The sequence below is a fragment of the Peromyscus californicus genome, unplaced genomic scaffold (assembly GCF_007827085.1).
Source record: "Peromyscus californicus insignis strain IS unplaced genomic scaffold, ASM782708v3 Scaffold_19__1_contigs__length_69161282, whole genome shotgun sequence".
NCBI lineage: Eukaryota > Metazoa > Chordata > Mammalia > Rodentia > Cricetidae > Peromyscus > Peromyscus californicus.
Window position 1 is genome coordinate 33,565,741 of NW_026294491.1, and position 14,298 is coordinate 33,580,038.

Here is a 14,298-nt window from a genome sequence, read left to right on the forward strand (position 1 = left end):
ATGTGTGTGTGTGTGTGTGTGTGTGTGTGTGTGTGTGTGTGTGTGTGTGTTATGTGGTGTACTTCCACTGCCTGTACATAGTTGACTTATCCATGAATTCTCATGACCGCCCTGGGTTGCCAGGGACGTGCCAGAGGAGTGTCATAGAGACAGATTGTTCCCCCAGGGAGAGGTACACCTTGCCTATGAGAGACCCCACATGCAGGGCCGGATTTAGCCTCCACCTATTATGCCTGGCTGCTCAACCTTCAGTTTCCAAGGAGGAGCTAGTGAGGACAATGGGTGTGCATTGCCTTTCTTTTCCAGGGCTAGCTAAGCAAAAGCAGACAGACGATTTTCTTTCTGTTCACTTATGCAACGTTGGGAACTGAAATATGTATGACTTGGATAGACGCCTACTTTTAACACCAACAGCAGGGGCCAGAACATCTAAACAACCGAACAACTTGCTGGGGAACAAATGGACCAAACACCGACTTTTGCCAGATGCTATTACCCTTGGGGAAGGGCAGAAGATATCTGTTCTCATTGGGGAGAGCCACATTTCTGAGGTCTTTAAGACTGCAAGTTTGAAGCAGGTAACTCTGTCCTCAGGACAGTTGCATGAAGAAGTTGTCGTTCTCGGCATCTCACTTTGTAGGGGAAATAACAGGTGAGTGAGGGTAGTCATGTGACCTCAGATTCACAGCTAGTTAGTGGCGGGGCTGGGATTCTGGGAACTAGCGTTTAGATGACCACTCAAGTATGTTCAAGAATAGAATGCACATTATAAGCAAGTGGAAAGGCTAAGATATTTGAGAGTGAAAGGGCAAATAAATAATATATGTGCCAGGACAATACATCTAAACCACGGGTGTCATACAGGGTGTTTTGTTACCTTAATTACTGTACAATGTGAGTGTGGAGAAACAAAAGGGTTTTCTAATTATTATTCACCTACTTAATAATTATTTATTGACTCCTTACTATGTGTCAGGTACAATTCCAGACAGCAAGTCAAATAGATATAGTCCCTTCCTTCACAAACACCACATCTTTTTTTAATTTTTTTTTTATTTTACAATACAATTCAGTTCTACATATCAGCCACGGATTCCCTTGTTCTCCCCCCTCCCGCTCCCCTCCCCTTCCCCCCAGCCCACCCTCCATTCCCTCCTTCTCCAGGGCAAAGCCTCCCCCGCGGACTGAGATCAACCTGGTAGACTCAGTCCAGGCAGGTCCAGTCCCCTCCTCCCAGGCCCAAACACATCTTAATGCATGTCACTTGTGTGTGGTTAGGTCTCCAAATGTACATGATGATCTGTCATCAAGTACACATGTATGCAACAACAACAGTAAAAAAAAACCTTAGTATAACAGCTAGGTTGGTACAATTATTCTCTCTTGAACACTCATTTTTTAAGTTATTTTTATTTTTAATTATGTGTGTGTGTTTGGGTACGTGCTTGTGAGTGATGGCACCTCAGGGAGCTGGATTTACAGGTGGTTTGTAAGCCTCCTGACATGGATGGTGAGAACAGAACTTGGTCCTCTGTAAGAGCAGTAAGTGCTCTTAACCACTGAGCCATCTCTCCAACGCCAGGTTTTATCTCTTGAAAGAAATAAGACTATTGAAATTAATGAAATGATTCATTCCTGACCGCGAATGACCACAGGTAAATGATAGTGTGGGATGTAAACCCCAGATCAGGGAGGATTACTGTATCTCAAAGCATAAATATTCTACATCCCCCCCCCCCCCACCACCACCACCACAACAAAAAGGCTCCACCAAGACTCTGAAATTCTAGACTCGTGTTCCAGTTTTGATGCTGCTACCGGGTTCTGTCCCCTTGTTCTTTCCATCCCACCCAACTGAGAGGGGTTGCTAGGAAACTGTATTACTACTAGCGGCTCTAGGCCACAAGCTGCTTCTGTGTATTACTTCAGTTGGTTCTCGCAGTTGCCCTGTGCCTTCACAGTGCAGATGGAATTACCACTATAGTCTGATTTTTCAATGGCATTTTACAATCTGAGCAACAGAGATGAGAGGGGGTCAAGCATGAGACTCAAGGTCAGTTCTTTGTCTTCAAGGAAAGAATGAGTAGATAGGGTCTACTGAGGCACTCTGGAGACCACGGGTGGGCGTATGACACAGTTGACCTTCACAGTTAATGGACATTGGTTCTAGACTCCCTCTCAGGTAGCAAGGTCTCTCCCATGCATTAGTGTAATTTTTACAGAGAACCTATGCAATGTTCTCTGCACACTTTAAGTCCTCTCTAAATGACTTGTAACACGTGAACAATGTAAGTGCTATTTAAATAGCTATACTATAGTGTGATAACAAGAAAAAAATCCTTCATATTCAAGCGTTTGGTATATAGATCCAGTGTGGCTCTAATGTTTCCGATCCAGTATTGGTTGAATGCACAGAAGCAGGCCCCACAGACGAGAGGCCTACTGTAACTCAATATGCTTTTTCTTCCAGGAAGTGATGAGGTAACACCACACAGAGATGAAGAACTACCTGTGGCCCCGGGTCACCCACTCGCCAGCTGGGCTGTCTGAGGCAAAGTAGTTAAGCTCCCTTGGCCTCACGTTTTCTTCTGTGTTTTGAAATTTGGGATGACATTCTTGCATTACTATGAGAATTAAGTAACATGTGAGCATTTAAGCAAGCATGTAGCCAAATAGCTGGCGGGGCTAATACCCTGTCCTTCTTAGCTATTATTATCTTATGAAAGAAACTGTGAGAGTCTCACCCATCGCAAGAGAAGACAATGCTAGTCTCACCACAGTGCTCAGGTTTCCAGCCTGGGGATCCTGGGAAACAAGTTCAGGAATTGGAGTAGCAGACTTGTTAGTGACTGAGACACGGAAATATGGAAGTGGAGCTATTCACTGTCCTGTGGTTGCCTGAGGAACTTTACACGCATATATAAATCACAGCAGGGCTTAGTAACACATGTATGTAATCCCAGCCCCTGGAGGCAGAGGCAGGAGAACTGGAACTTTTTTGGTCTCTATAGAAAATTCAAGGGCAGCCTGAACTACATGAAACTCAAAAGGCAAAAGCAACAACCAAAAGAAAACCTTAACACATCTCTAAAGTGCTTTTATACAGAGATCAAACCCAGGTCCTTGTTAGTGCTAGACAGAAAGAAAGAAAGAAAGAAAGAAAGAAAGAAAGAAAGAAAGAAAGAATATCTACCAACAAGCTACATACCCCCTAAGCCTTCAGTATAAGTTTCTACATACAATTGCGTGTTCTATTACTTTGCTCTCTTTGCCCTTTAAACTTCTGTATGTCAAAATGAGGAAATAATAAGGCATTCATCTGACAAGTCTGAATCAGTCACACGGAGAGCTTGAAGAGCATTACTGGGTCTGTCTGTGGAATGAGTAGAGAGATGGAAGAAGACAAAGACGTCTTCAAACAAGGAGTGAACTTTATACATCCAGGTGAGAAAGCCCATGAAGGCAGATGAACAATGTGTGGAATTATTGCAGGAAGTACCTCAATTATGATTCATCACTTTAAAAAGGCATAATTGCAAGTAAGTAACCTGCAATTGAGCAGGCATCTTCACAGTGACAACCCACCCATGTCCACACATCACTTTCAGATAATAAACAGGCACTCCTGGGTCACCTTGCCCAGTCTGAATGTATGGGGGGAGGAAGGTGCTTACTCTTACTGCAGCTTGACATGCCATGTTCTATTGATACTCATGGGAGACCTGTCCTTTCCTAAACAGGAACAGAGGAGGAGTGGATTGGGGGAACAAAGAGGGTGGGGAAGGGGCTGGGAGGAGAGGAGGGGAGGGAAACTGCAACAGGATGTAAAATGAATGAATGGATGGATGGATGGATGGATGGATGGATGGATGGATGGATGAATTTTAAAAAAATTGAAAGCTTTGTTGTACAGAATCTTCTCACATTGTCCATATAGACATGTTAAGCATAGGGAACTGACATACAGCCCCACTTCGACTAATCCCGATTTCCACTAATATAATGGGAGACCCAAGGAGGTGAAGACTCCCCAGAGATCTAAGACCAGAAGAGAACACAGAACTCGATCACCCTATTTCTACGGTATTTCAGGGAGTATTTTCCTCCAGTGCTTCTTTGACTCCTGCCTGAGCTTGCACTCTTCTGCACAAGCAAAAAAAATTATAGATAATAAAACGAAGTCAGCATCACCATGCTTCCAGAGCCCAATATTTTTAAAATGAGGAAAGTATGGTTATTTTTTTTTTCTTGCAAGTGAGAAGCCATCACAGTCTAGCCATAAGCTTTAAACAACATGTGAAAACCTTTCTGTGAAGGCAAAACGGCCAGGGGATTAAGACCCTTGCAGCCTGAAGACGCAAATCTAATAACCTGTGTTTAATCCTTGGAACTCACTTAAAGGTAGATGGAGAGAAGAGAGTCCACAAAATCATCCTTTGAACCCCACACATGTACCATGCACTTTGACACAACAGATACAAATCACACACACACACACACACACACACACACACACACACACACACACACACACACAAATCATTGAATTAATTGATTACATTTTAAAAGCATTTCTTTAAAAAGCGTCATACAAACTATCACCATAGTATAAAACAATATAGATGTAAACATATACTCCTCTCAGTAAAAATTATATTAATGTCTAGTTACCTGGGTCAACATAGAAGATAATGTTCAGGAGAGCAGAAATAAGAAACCAAAGCAAGAGAAGTCAGTGGCCGTTTAGGCCACAGAGAGCCAGGGGAGTTCCAGACAGAGCTGCTTGCACATCCTCCATGCTGGGACCTGATACTGTAACATCTACATGAGAACAGGCAATAAGGCTTTAGACCAGTGGAGGAAGGGCCTTTGCAGAAATTCCTGACTCTCAAAGAACTACTTTGTCCTAAATAAATAAATGGGGGGCGGGGGAGAAGATGCCTGTAGCCAGGGAAAAAGGAAAGGAAACTGGCCAATTCTATATGGCTCTGTGCCAGGAAGGAACTCACCTGGGATAGAAATAGAATTCCAGGTCTGCATCACACAGGGCTCAACTCATACAGGAAAGCCAAGTTATGAAATAAATACTAAAACTCGTCACTGAAATGAAACACTGAGAACCATTCTGTAAGGACAGGTTATAAGGTCAACAGACTCAACTGAAAAGGCATCCCTTAGTGAGGCTAAGCTCACAGAAAAAAATTACAATCCATGTAAGTCATTAATATCCAAAAGGGAAAGCCAGGAGATGTAGTAAATGTAAGAATTTACAACCCAAAGTTAGAGAAAAAAAATCAGTGCTGGTGGGAACTATGACTACAGGAAGGATGAAAATTAAGTGATTGCCATAATAAATACAATTACGTAAAACAGCATGAATAAAAGGCAGATGGACTTGAAAAGGGTACAAAAATGTTGGAATGAGAATGTAATTAAGATTAAAAGTATAATAAGTAGGCTAACTACAAATTAAAAGTATTTTGTGGGCAGTATGATAAATTGGAAACAAAAAGATCTGATGAAATAAAAAATAAGTAACAAAGGAAGGAAGAGAGATAGAAAAAAATTAAGAAAAAGGCATGTAACCAATACTATGGGAGAAAAAATCATATAAATGTTTCTAGATACATTAAGACAGGAGCCAAATATCAGAAATCACCAGAGACCCCACACTCACACACTCCAAAATGCAACCAGGGAAAAAATGTCAAATTAATTCCAAAGGGCTGTGGGGTAACACAACAGCCCTTAGGAAAAAACGAGGGCAGAAGCAATGACATCATATCTTCTAATTAAAAGAACTCCAAGCCCTATATTCAGATTAATTTTCGTTGAAGAGTGTAATCAAATTAATGATGTTTTCAAAGGGCTGGGACCGAAGTCAGTGGCAGAGCACTTGTCTAAAATGTATGACGTCCTGAGTAAAACTCTACCACCAGAAAAAAAAAAAAAAAGGTTTGAACAAGGCTAAAGACCAAGGCCGTCCCTGAAGTATGCACTGAAGAATATATGTGAGGAGAAGGGGGATGATCAGGAAGGAAGAGCTAGAGGTGACCATAAAGAAAAGATGCCGAACATGTTCACAAATCTAAATAAACACGACATAGAGAAAGCCTTGCTGAAACAAGTGAAACTCGGAAATAGGCTTTTTAAAATGTATAAAGCTCAAGCATCTTCAGGAACAGGCTAATAATAACAATAGAAATAGCAAATGCTATGTTTGACTGAGGGGAAAGGGAGGAGAGGGGAAGGGAGGGAAGGGGAAGAGGCAGCTACACATTTGATAAATGAGAAAATTGCTGCAAAGCCAAAATATTGGAAGAAAAGAAAATAAAGATGTCAAGTAAAAGCCGAGAATAAAATGAGCCCCGATAAATCATTACAATAAGTGTAGTAATGTGCTTTCTTTTAAACTGCAGAGATTTCAAGTTTTAAAGACAGAAAATCCAATTATATGTGGTTTAATGAGACACATCTAAATAAAAATGACATTGCTAACTTTTTACTAAGATGTCGGAGAAGACGTATCTGAGAAATACTGATGTGGCCACATCCATGAGAGAAGAAGAACTGCAGAAACCAGTTCTATTTTGAGTAACAGCAACAATACAAAAAAATCAAATTTGAGCCCCAAGGAAAGCTATAACGGGAGGACCAAGAAGATGTAACAATATTGAATCAATATACACCTAAGAACACGGGCTCAAAACAGACACAGTAAACTTGACAAAATTACAAATAGATCCTCATAGTGGTAGGTTTTATACAGGCCAGAAACTGATAAGGCAACCTAACCCTAGGAATAGTACCGAAGAGTCTAATGTCATGATTAGAAACTTGTAGTGAGTGTATAAATGCACGCCTGTGAATGTGTACAATACATGGCACTAAATACTCTTTACCATCTTTTCAAGTTTACATAGGAAAATCTGATTTTAGAACAGCCTCACATCAGTCCGCACAGAATTGGACTCTAATAAAATTATCAGCATTCTAATAAAAATGTAACCAATGCTGTATAAATTTCAAAAAAAAGAAAGAAAGCACAGCCCGTGGGCTGGAGGGATGGTGTAGCAGTTGAGAGCACTTGGTGCTCTCTAAGAGGACCTGGGTTTGATTCCCAGCACCCACATAGTGATTCACAACCACCTGTAAGTCCTGTTCCAGGAGACCCAATGCCCTCTTCTGACCTCCACAAGCACCAAACACTCATATGATACACGTACATACATGCAGAGAAAACACTCATACATAAAATAAAATTAATAAATCCAATAAAAAACACAATAAATAATAAACACAATAAATTGAAAAAAATAATCTCAATGTTTATCAATATGATTTTTTTTTCTTCATGTTTTGGTGGGGGGGTGTTTCGAGACAGGGTTTCTCTGTGTAAGCTGGAACTCTGTAGGCTTAGTTTTAAAAGTACAATGTGTCCTGGCTTTGAACTTAATGAGCACAAGACAACACTCATAGAGAGAATGATGAAGACAAAATGGATTGCTGAGGCGTTCCAAAACTTAGTAAAGTATGGAAGTTATTTCACCCATTTTATTGAGTCATTTTAGCAGAAGTACACGGTAATTTTGGAGCTCAGGTGGCCACAAAATGCACATATTTGATACATATTTAAAACAACAGTAATTGGGTTTCCCATTATTAGTGGTTTGGGTGAATTAGTTAACCTTGGGAGGTGAAAACTGACATATTATCAAAAAATAAACTCTACAATTGACAATCTAAGCTTTCAGTTTAATAACTAAATAAATAAGTCAAAGAAAAAAATTAAAAAGACATAAAAGTATGAGCAAAAGCTGTAAAATTAGAAACCAACAAGTAAGAATGTTTTTTTAAAAAATACAAGAGAAAATAACTTCAGTCAAGATGAAGAAAAGCAAGAATAAAAACGTTAGGAATAAAAGGAGCGCATGATTGCAATTGGAGATCTTTAAGATTTCTGAAAAAGTCTTTTTGTCAGTAAATGTAAAAGTTCAAATGACATAAAAATATAAATGACCAAAACTGACTCAAAAAGATACAGATAGAGCAAATAGGGCATTGACTGTACATATTAAATCATCATCCAAAATCTACCCCTGTAGCAGAACCACCAAATTTTACAGGTGAGTTTTTACAGTCCTACAAAGAAAGTGTGTGTGTGTGTGTGTGTGTGTGTGTGTGTGTGTGTGTGTGTGTGTGTGTGTTTATTATACTTCTCAGGGCTTCACAAGAACTAAGCACCCCACCAATGGTAAATAAAGTTATTCTTGTTAAAGTTGAGAAACATTAAGGTTTTTCAATTGCAAAAACAAACAAACAAAAACCTGTTATTTTAGAAATAAGCACATGGTGGTGTACGGTCCTGACATCCTTCTTGAGGGTGCCTGAATGAGTCTTTAGAAAGAAATGAAAAAGCTACTGGATTCCCTTTTCAGACTAAAACTGTATGGGCAGCCCTTAGCGTGGATGGTGCTCTCAAGAGAAAGGAGTCTGAAGTGTTCTGGCTTTATTAGGTCAGAGCACATACCAGCAGGCACACAGATTGTACAAAATGAGATGCAAATACCATGAACTTCACCCCACCCACCCCCAGATGGTACATAAGCTTCAGACAAACTAGACACAGAATAAGTCAAGTGCAGGGAGACATTTTTTTTTCAGAGGTAAATATATATATATATATATATATATATATATATATATATATATATATATATGTAGTTCAGGAAGCTACACAACTTTTGAATCTCATATTTTAAATTTATGGCTGTCTGGAGCCCATTACAGATACCTTCATGGACCAAATGTTTTGCCTTCCTCTCAAAATAGTAATAACAATAATAGTGATAATAATAATAATAATAATAATAATAATAATAATAATAATGTATTTCCCAAACAACAAGATGGAGAGAAGTAGAAAATACTATGCTCTGACCCCAAGTTGTAGGGCCAAGAAAATAAAAAGGCCAAGGGTAACCAGTGACACCAGGTAGGAAAGGCAAATAGACCGACCACAGCAAGACCCCTATGCTGTAAAGGGGCACCCAGGGAGTCCTGGGACAAAGAAGGGAATTCGATTACTATAAAGATGAGACCCAGTGCTCTGTCCCTAAACCTTGAGCAGAAGTAGACTGTACAGCCATGTTCACTCAGGTTAGAGCAGACACAGCCCCCCATGGCCCTGCTCATGAGGAAAGAAAGCAAAGAAGACCGCTGTAAAGCACACCATGGAACTGTGTTTGGCTTCTTCCTCTACATTGCTCATATTGTCAGATAGAGCTCTATCCCTGCACACAGGACTCAGCAGGCAACATGTGTGGGTTTTACTGCACAAAAAAAAAAAATCAATACATTACCAGAATTACATGCACGGTGAGGCTAATAAGAACGTACACACGCGAGGAGGACCTAGAGAAAAGGCAAGAAAGCGCTTCATCCCTAGGTGGGCTAAACCTACTCTGCTCTTTTTGTTCATTCTGTTGAACTGCTTCACATACACACCCATCATCACTGGTTCCAACATCAAGCTTGCAGGAAATTTTATAACTAAATCCTTAGGCAAATAATTAGGAAGTTATTTTCCCCCCTAATAACCAGATGAAGTGACGAGAAGGTAAGTTGAATTACATTTTTTACAACAAAAACCAGAGTACTTTCTGACCTCTAAGGGGACTTCCAAATCCCGATGCGGTGTAATCTAGATGGCCATTCTAAGTTCACTGCCCGTGTTTAAACCACCTACAAAAGTTATTAAGTGCAACCTGTTCATCCTTGTTTAGATTAATCACTGGTGATGGTTCTCCCTGTTCTCTGTAGCAGGTAAGTTCTGGCACACCAGGTACTTGCATCAAAACGCTCCAAACAGGAACCCCAGTTTCTATGAGTTGACATTTGTGTGGCCTCATAACTTCATATCCCCATGTGTGCTGAATTCACCATCTCTCCCAAATAAGAGCAACTTAGGCCATGTAAGTTACCCCACACACACATGCACAGGCAAAAGGTTTTAAACACAAATGCTAAAACCGAACTCCTTTTATATTTACATAAACTTTACTAATAAAAAAACTGCAAATGAATAAAAACATCACATACTAACATTAACCAGACCCAAACTTAGTGAACTTATATGCAGTTAGAATTGACATTTGAAACTAGGAAGCTATGAAAAGGCTAATGCCTTTCTACTTCTAATTCTGCCATGGATATTTTTGTTTGGGGTGATAGATAAACCATAAAGTATATTCCATACATAAAGTGTAAACATTTAATATGAAGCTCCACAGTTTCTGTTTCAGAACTTCCTTCCCTGGCCTGTGAAAGTGTTCTGCAGCACCAGGACAATCTTGTTCAAAGCCAAAGAGAGAGTTAAGGATCTAGGGGAGGGATGCGGAGAAAGACTTTCGAGTATCTGGGAAGGAGACTTGAGTTTATCCAGGTATTTGTGCATCCCTCCAGAAGCAGCCAAAGAGGCAAGAGAGGACTGGGTTATAAAACAGGAAGAACATAGTGAAGGACTCCAACCAACAGTTTTTAGAACTTGAAAACCCCACTTCCTGTCCTGGGACCTACTTCCTTCGCTTCAGGGAATCAGCACCTGGCTACTTGGACCTCTGTCTGGGAAGGAGACAAGAATACCTGTGTTCTCCTCTCTCCACTGTCCCAGTGGCCAGAGAAGTACAGAGTTCAAGAAGGACAAACGAATTGGGAGAAGACGAGTGTGATATATAATGACTGTGGTCAAACCCAGCTCCGGGAAGGCAGGAATAGCGGCCCCTGAAATAGGAGAGAGCCAGGGAATTCCATGCACTGAGCTAAGAACATGGTTCACAGACACATAAAGGTGCCTTTGAACGTTGACTCACACAAGCATGCACGCTTTTGAACCAAATACCACACAATTAAGAGGATGATGTCCATTAAGATGAATAGAATACCACAGCTGGGGCGATAAGGCACCAAAAGGCAGAAGAAGAGCTCTGGGGTTATGACAGAGGGCAAGAAACTCAGAGGCGCAGAAGAGAGTGCAAAAACAACTGAATTGACAGGAACTGGACAGCTGCTGCAGCTGCTCTCAGGACCTCACTGTCACCACCTACATGCCTGCCTCACTGTCCTAGGAATAATGGACAAACCCATTCTCGCCTAATCCTCACACTACAACAAGCCTCCAGGGAGTATCCAAAGATGAGACACCAGGAGGGCCTGGCTGGAACTTGGTCTCTCCACCCATCAAGCAAGGCTTCCTCCTGTCTCAGCTCCCTCCTCTCCAAAGCAGGGCCATCATATCTACCCAGGATGAAGGCTGCGAAAATGAGGGATAATGAACTTAAGTGCCCACTAGCGGCTGTTATTAGTGTAATTAATCTGATTAAAATAATCAGGAGTGAAGACCAGAAGAGGGGGTTAGAGGAGAAAAGCAGTAATGGGCTCAGGCACAAACGCACCCCTCCAGAGGCTCTGACTCAGGCAGAGGGAGGTACCCAGAGCCAATCTCCCTGTCTACATTTGGCGCAGCTGACTTGGTGGTTCGTAGTGTGAACTTTCCAGCTTTGGTTTCCACCTCTCTCCAGTGATAGTATTCACACCTGCGCTCCCTACAGGGCAGGGATGCTGTGAGGGCTATGTGAAGAGACAGCATCTCAGGCTATTATTAGAGGCCATGAGCTTATGTGGCTGTTTGAGAGGGAAGTCCATGTTCCTTATACCATCGCTCAGGCGAGTCATGCCAGGGCCAGCAATTCCAGACTGCAAAGTCATTACATAGTATAGGACAGCTTTGCTAACCACCATTATAGGCTAATGGATTTAATCTAACCTGGGAAGTCAATTTCAGGCTTAGCTTGCAAATTCCATACAGTTATACACAGTCCCCGCCGCCTGCTTGGACCACCCCTTTTCTCTCCACGCCTTTCATTTCTCTCTAGAATGCGGTTTCTAGTGAACAGCTCCCACTGGCCAGACTCTGGTTAACCTTGGAAACACAGTCTGTATCCGTCGGGCACTTCCTGTATTGTAACCACTGGTGCTTCTCCCCATTCATCAGTGAGTTCCCTCCAACGGCAGGGAGGAATGAAAAACTGCATCATCCCACAAGGCGATTGCAGAAAACCCAGGAGACACTCTGCCCTTTTAACCTTATACTTTTTTTAACAGTGCAGCAATAGTTAATATACTTTAATACAGAGTAAAACTGCGAGTAAGCGTTAGGAAGGAGTGGGCAAGGTGAAAAGAGATGAGAAAATAGGTGCTGAGTTTTTCACTTTCATCTTAAGAAGTAGGGATGGTGGGGTAAGTGGGTTAATTATTTGTGAATATCTGATCTCACTGGCTTCAGTTACCTCTAAAGAAAAGGCTTTCTAGATAGTGACAGGTCCAGAGAGAAGGAAGAGGGCACTGGTGTTGCAGCTCCATACACTCAGGTGTCCACTGTCCGGGTAAGCCTTTCATCAGTCAGGGACACGGGGAGGGTCTGTGTCTGGCCAAGGCACCCTCTCCCATCAACATCTTGTCCAGTGCTAGCTTCCTCCTCTTCTCCCCCCTCTACTTGGAGATAATATACAATTCACCCTGCCCACTGCCTCCCTCAGCACACAGGTCTCCATCAACTTTGCCCCAGAGCTGTTAAACTTGAAGTTCCAAGTAGAAGTCAGCAGTGAGTCCCTATACCATGGGCCAGTCAGTATTCCCCGGGCTTTCCAAGGCCAGTGTCAAATTAAGAACAGGAGATCTTTCAATCTGCAGAAACTAATCTATCTACCCAAGGCTGCCTTGGTACAGGAGGTGGCCACTATCTGAGACCAACTACTTGCCTACTTGGCGGGTTACCCACCAGGAACCCCAGCACGATCGTCCCCGCCCCCACCCACGGGTACAGCTCGCTTACCAATCTTGGCCAACGAAGCCAGTAGTATCCACAGCGTGATCTCGAAAGGGATTTGCACGTGGGGGTAATCCAAGGTGAACACGGGCAACCGACTTTCCTCGAACGGCGTCGTTCCCGGGGCCACCACGCTGGCTGGGCTTGGCGGGTTGGAGCTGGCACCCCTGGCCCCGGGTGCGTCCAGCAGGGTCTCGGCCAGCGCGCCCGCCGGCACTGCCACCTGCAGAAACAGTAGCAGCAACAGCAGGCGAGACGGTGGCGCCCGCACGCTGCGCGTGGTGCCCGCTGGTCCCATGGGGTCGGCGACTCGGGGCGCAGCAGCGACGCTGGTATAGGGATCTGGGCTCCCTCAGCGCATCGCGCGGGGGACAGCACCACTAATTCAACTGGACAGCGAGAGAGTACCACGCCGCCGCCGCCGCCGCCGCCACAGGGCCGGGTCCCTGCAGCCAGCCAGCTCGATCTTGGCTACGAACTGTAAGGAGCCCGGAGCGGAGCGCGCAGCGACAGGAGGCCACGGCGCGGTCCCTCGGCCGCGCTCAGGCGCCCTCCGCCGCCGGCCGCCCTCCCATGCCCGGCAGCTGCAGGCCCTGCCCGGGGCGGCCCGCGGGCGGGCGGGGACGGGGGCGGGGCGGGCGCGGCGCCCGGGCGGCGGGGCGGGAGGACGCGGGGACCCGGTGCGACAGGCACCTGCCGCAGCCCGCGGGCGACGCTGGGACGACGGTCGCGCTGCTCTCTAGCCGGCCCCACGGGCCAAGACCCGCTACACCCGGGAGCCCGCGAGCTGTGGGTGCAATAGGTGCGCGATGCGCACGGTGGCCCGAGCTGTCCCCGCCCCGGAGGCAGCGTCGGCCGTCCATCAGGGCTGGGACCGACGCGACCCACGCGTCGCGCCCTGCTCCCTCCCCCCCCCCGCAGGCTCCTGCAAGGAGACACCCCGGGGCGCTGGCACGCGAGGAGGCGCCGCAGGCTCAGGCAGGGTGGCGACGCTGGGAGCGGCGGAACTGGGGAGCCTTCGCCGCCACAACCAGGCGCTGCAGAGACCGACTCTCAGAACCGAGCCGCTCGGGTCCTCAGGAAGATGAGAAGAGCTTGCGACTTGCACCCCTCCGGAGAAAAAGCACATTGAACACAGCCTGTTCTCTGCGCATCGAAACTCCCGGTTCAGAACTCAGTGTTCCCACGCTCCCCCGGAACTCTTGTCTTTCCACTTTTCCACTCATTGTAACAGTATGGACTCCACTTTTCCTCCCTCCCCCAGCTTTGGGGGGAAAAACAATCTCTGTTTTTAGGCTTCGAGGTGAATCTGTCCGAGGGCATCAGAAACATAACTATTTCGTGGAAAACCAGTGATTTGCCTAGCTTAGACGGACTTGTTCGGATAATTACAGGACCGGCTGCGGTTTGGA

At 44.3% G+C, this 14,298-nt stretch overlaps 1 protein-coding gene across 1 annotated transcript in view; it reads right to left on the reverse strand.

Annotated features, from left to right (window-relative positions):
* The window catches only part of Slc9a2 (solute carrier family 9 member A2), an 87,272-nt gene extending 73,784 nt beyond the window's left edge, over positions 1-13,488 (reverse strand). The window contains exon 1 of the mRNA XM_052745002.1: positions 12,893-13,488. Coding sequence (XP_052600962.1) covers positions 12,893-13,184 — 292 coding nt within the window. The 5' untranslated portion in view covers positions 13,185-13,488. The remainder of the gene's footprint in view (positions 1-12,892) is intronic.
* Positions 13,489-14,298: the final 810 nt, after the last annotated feature.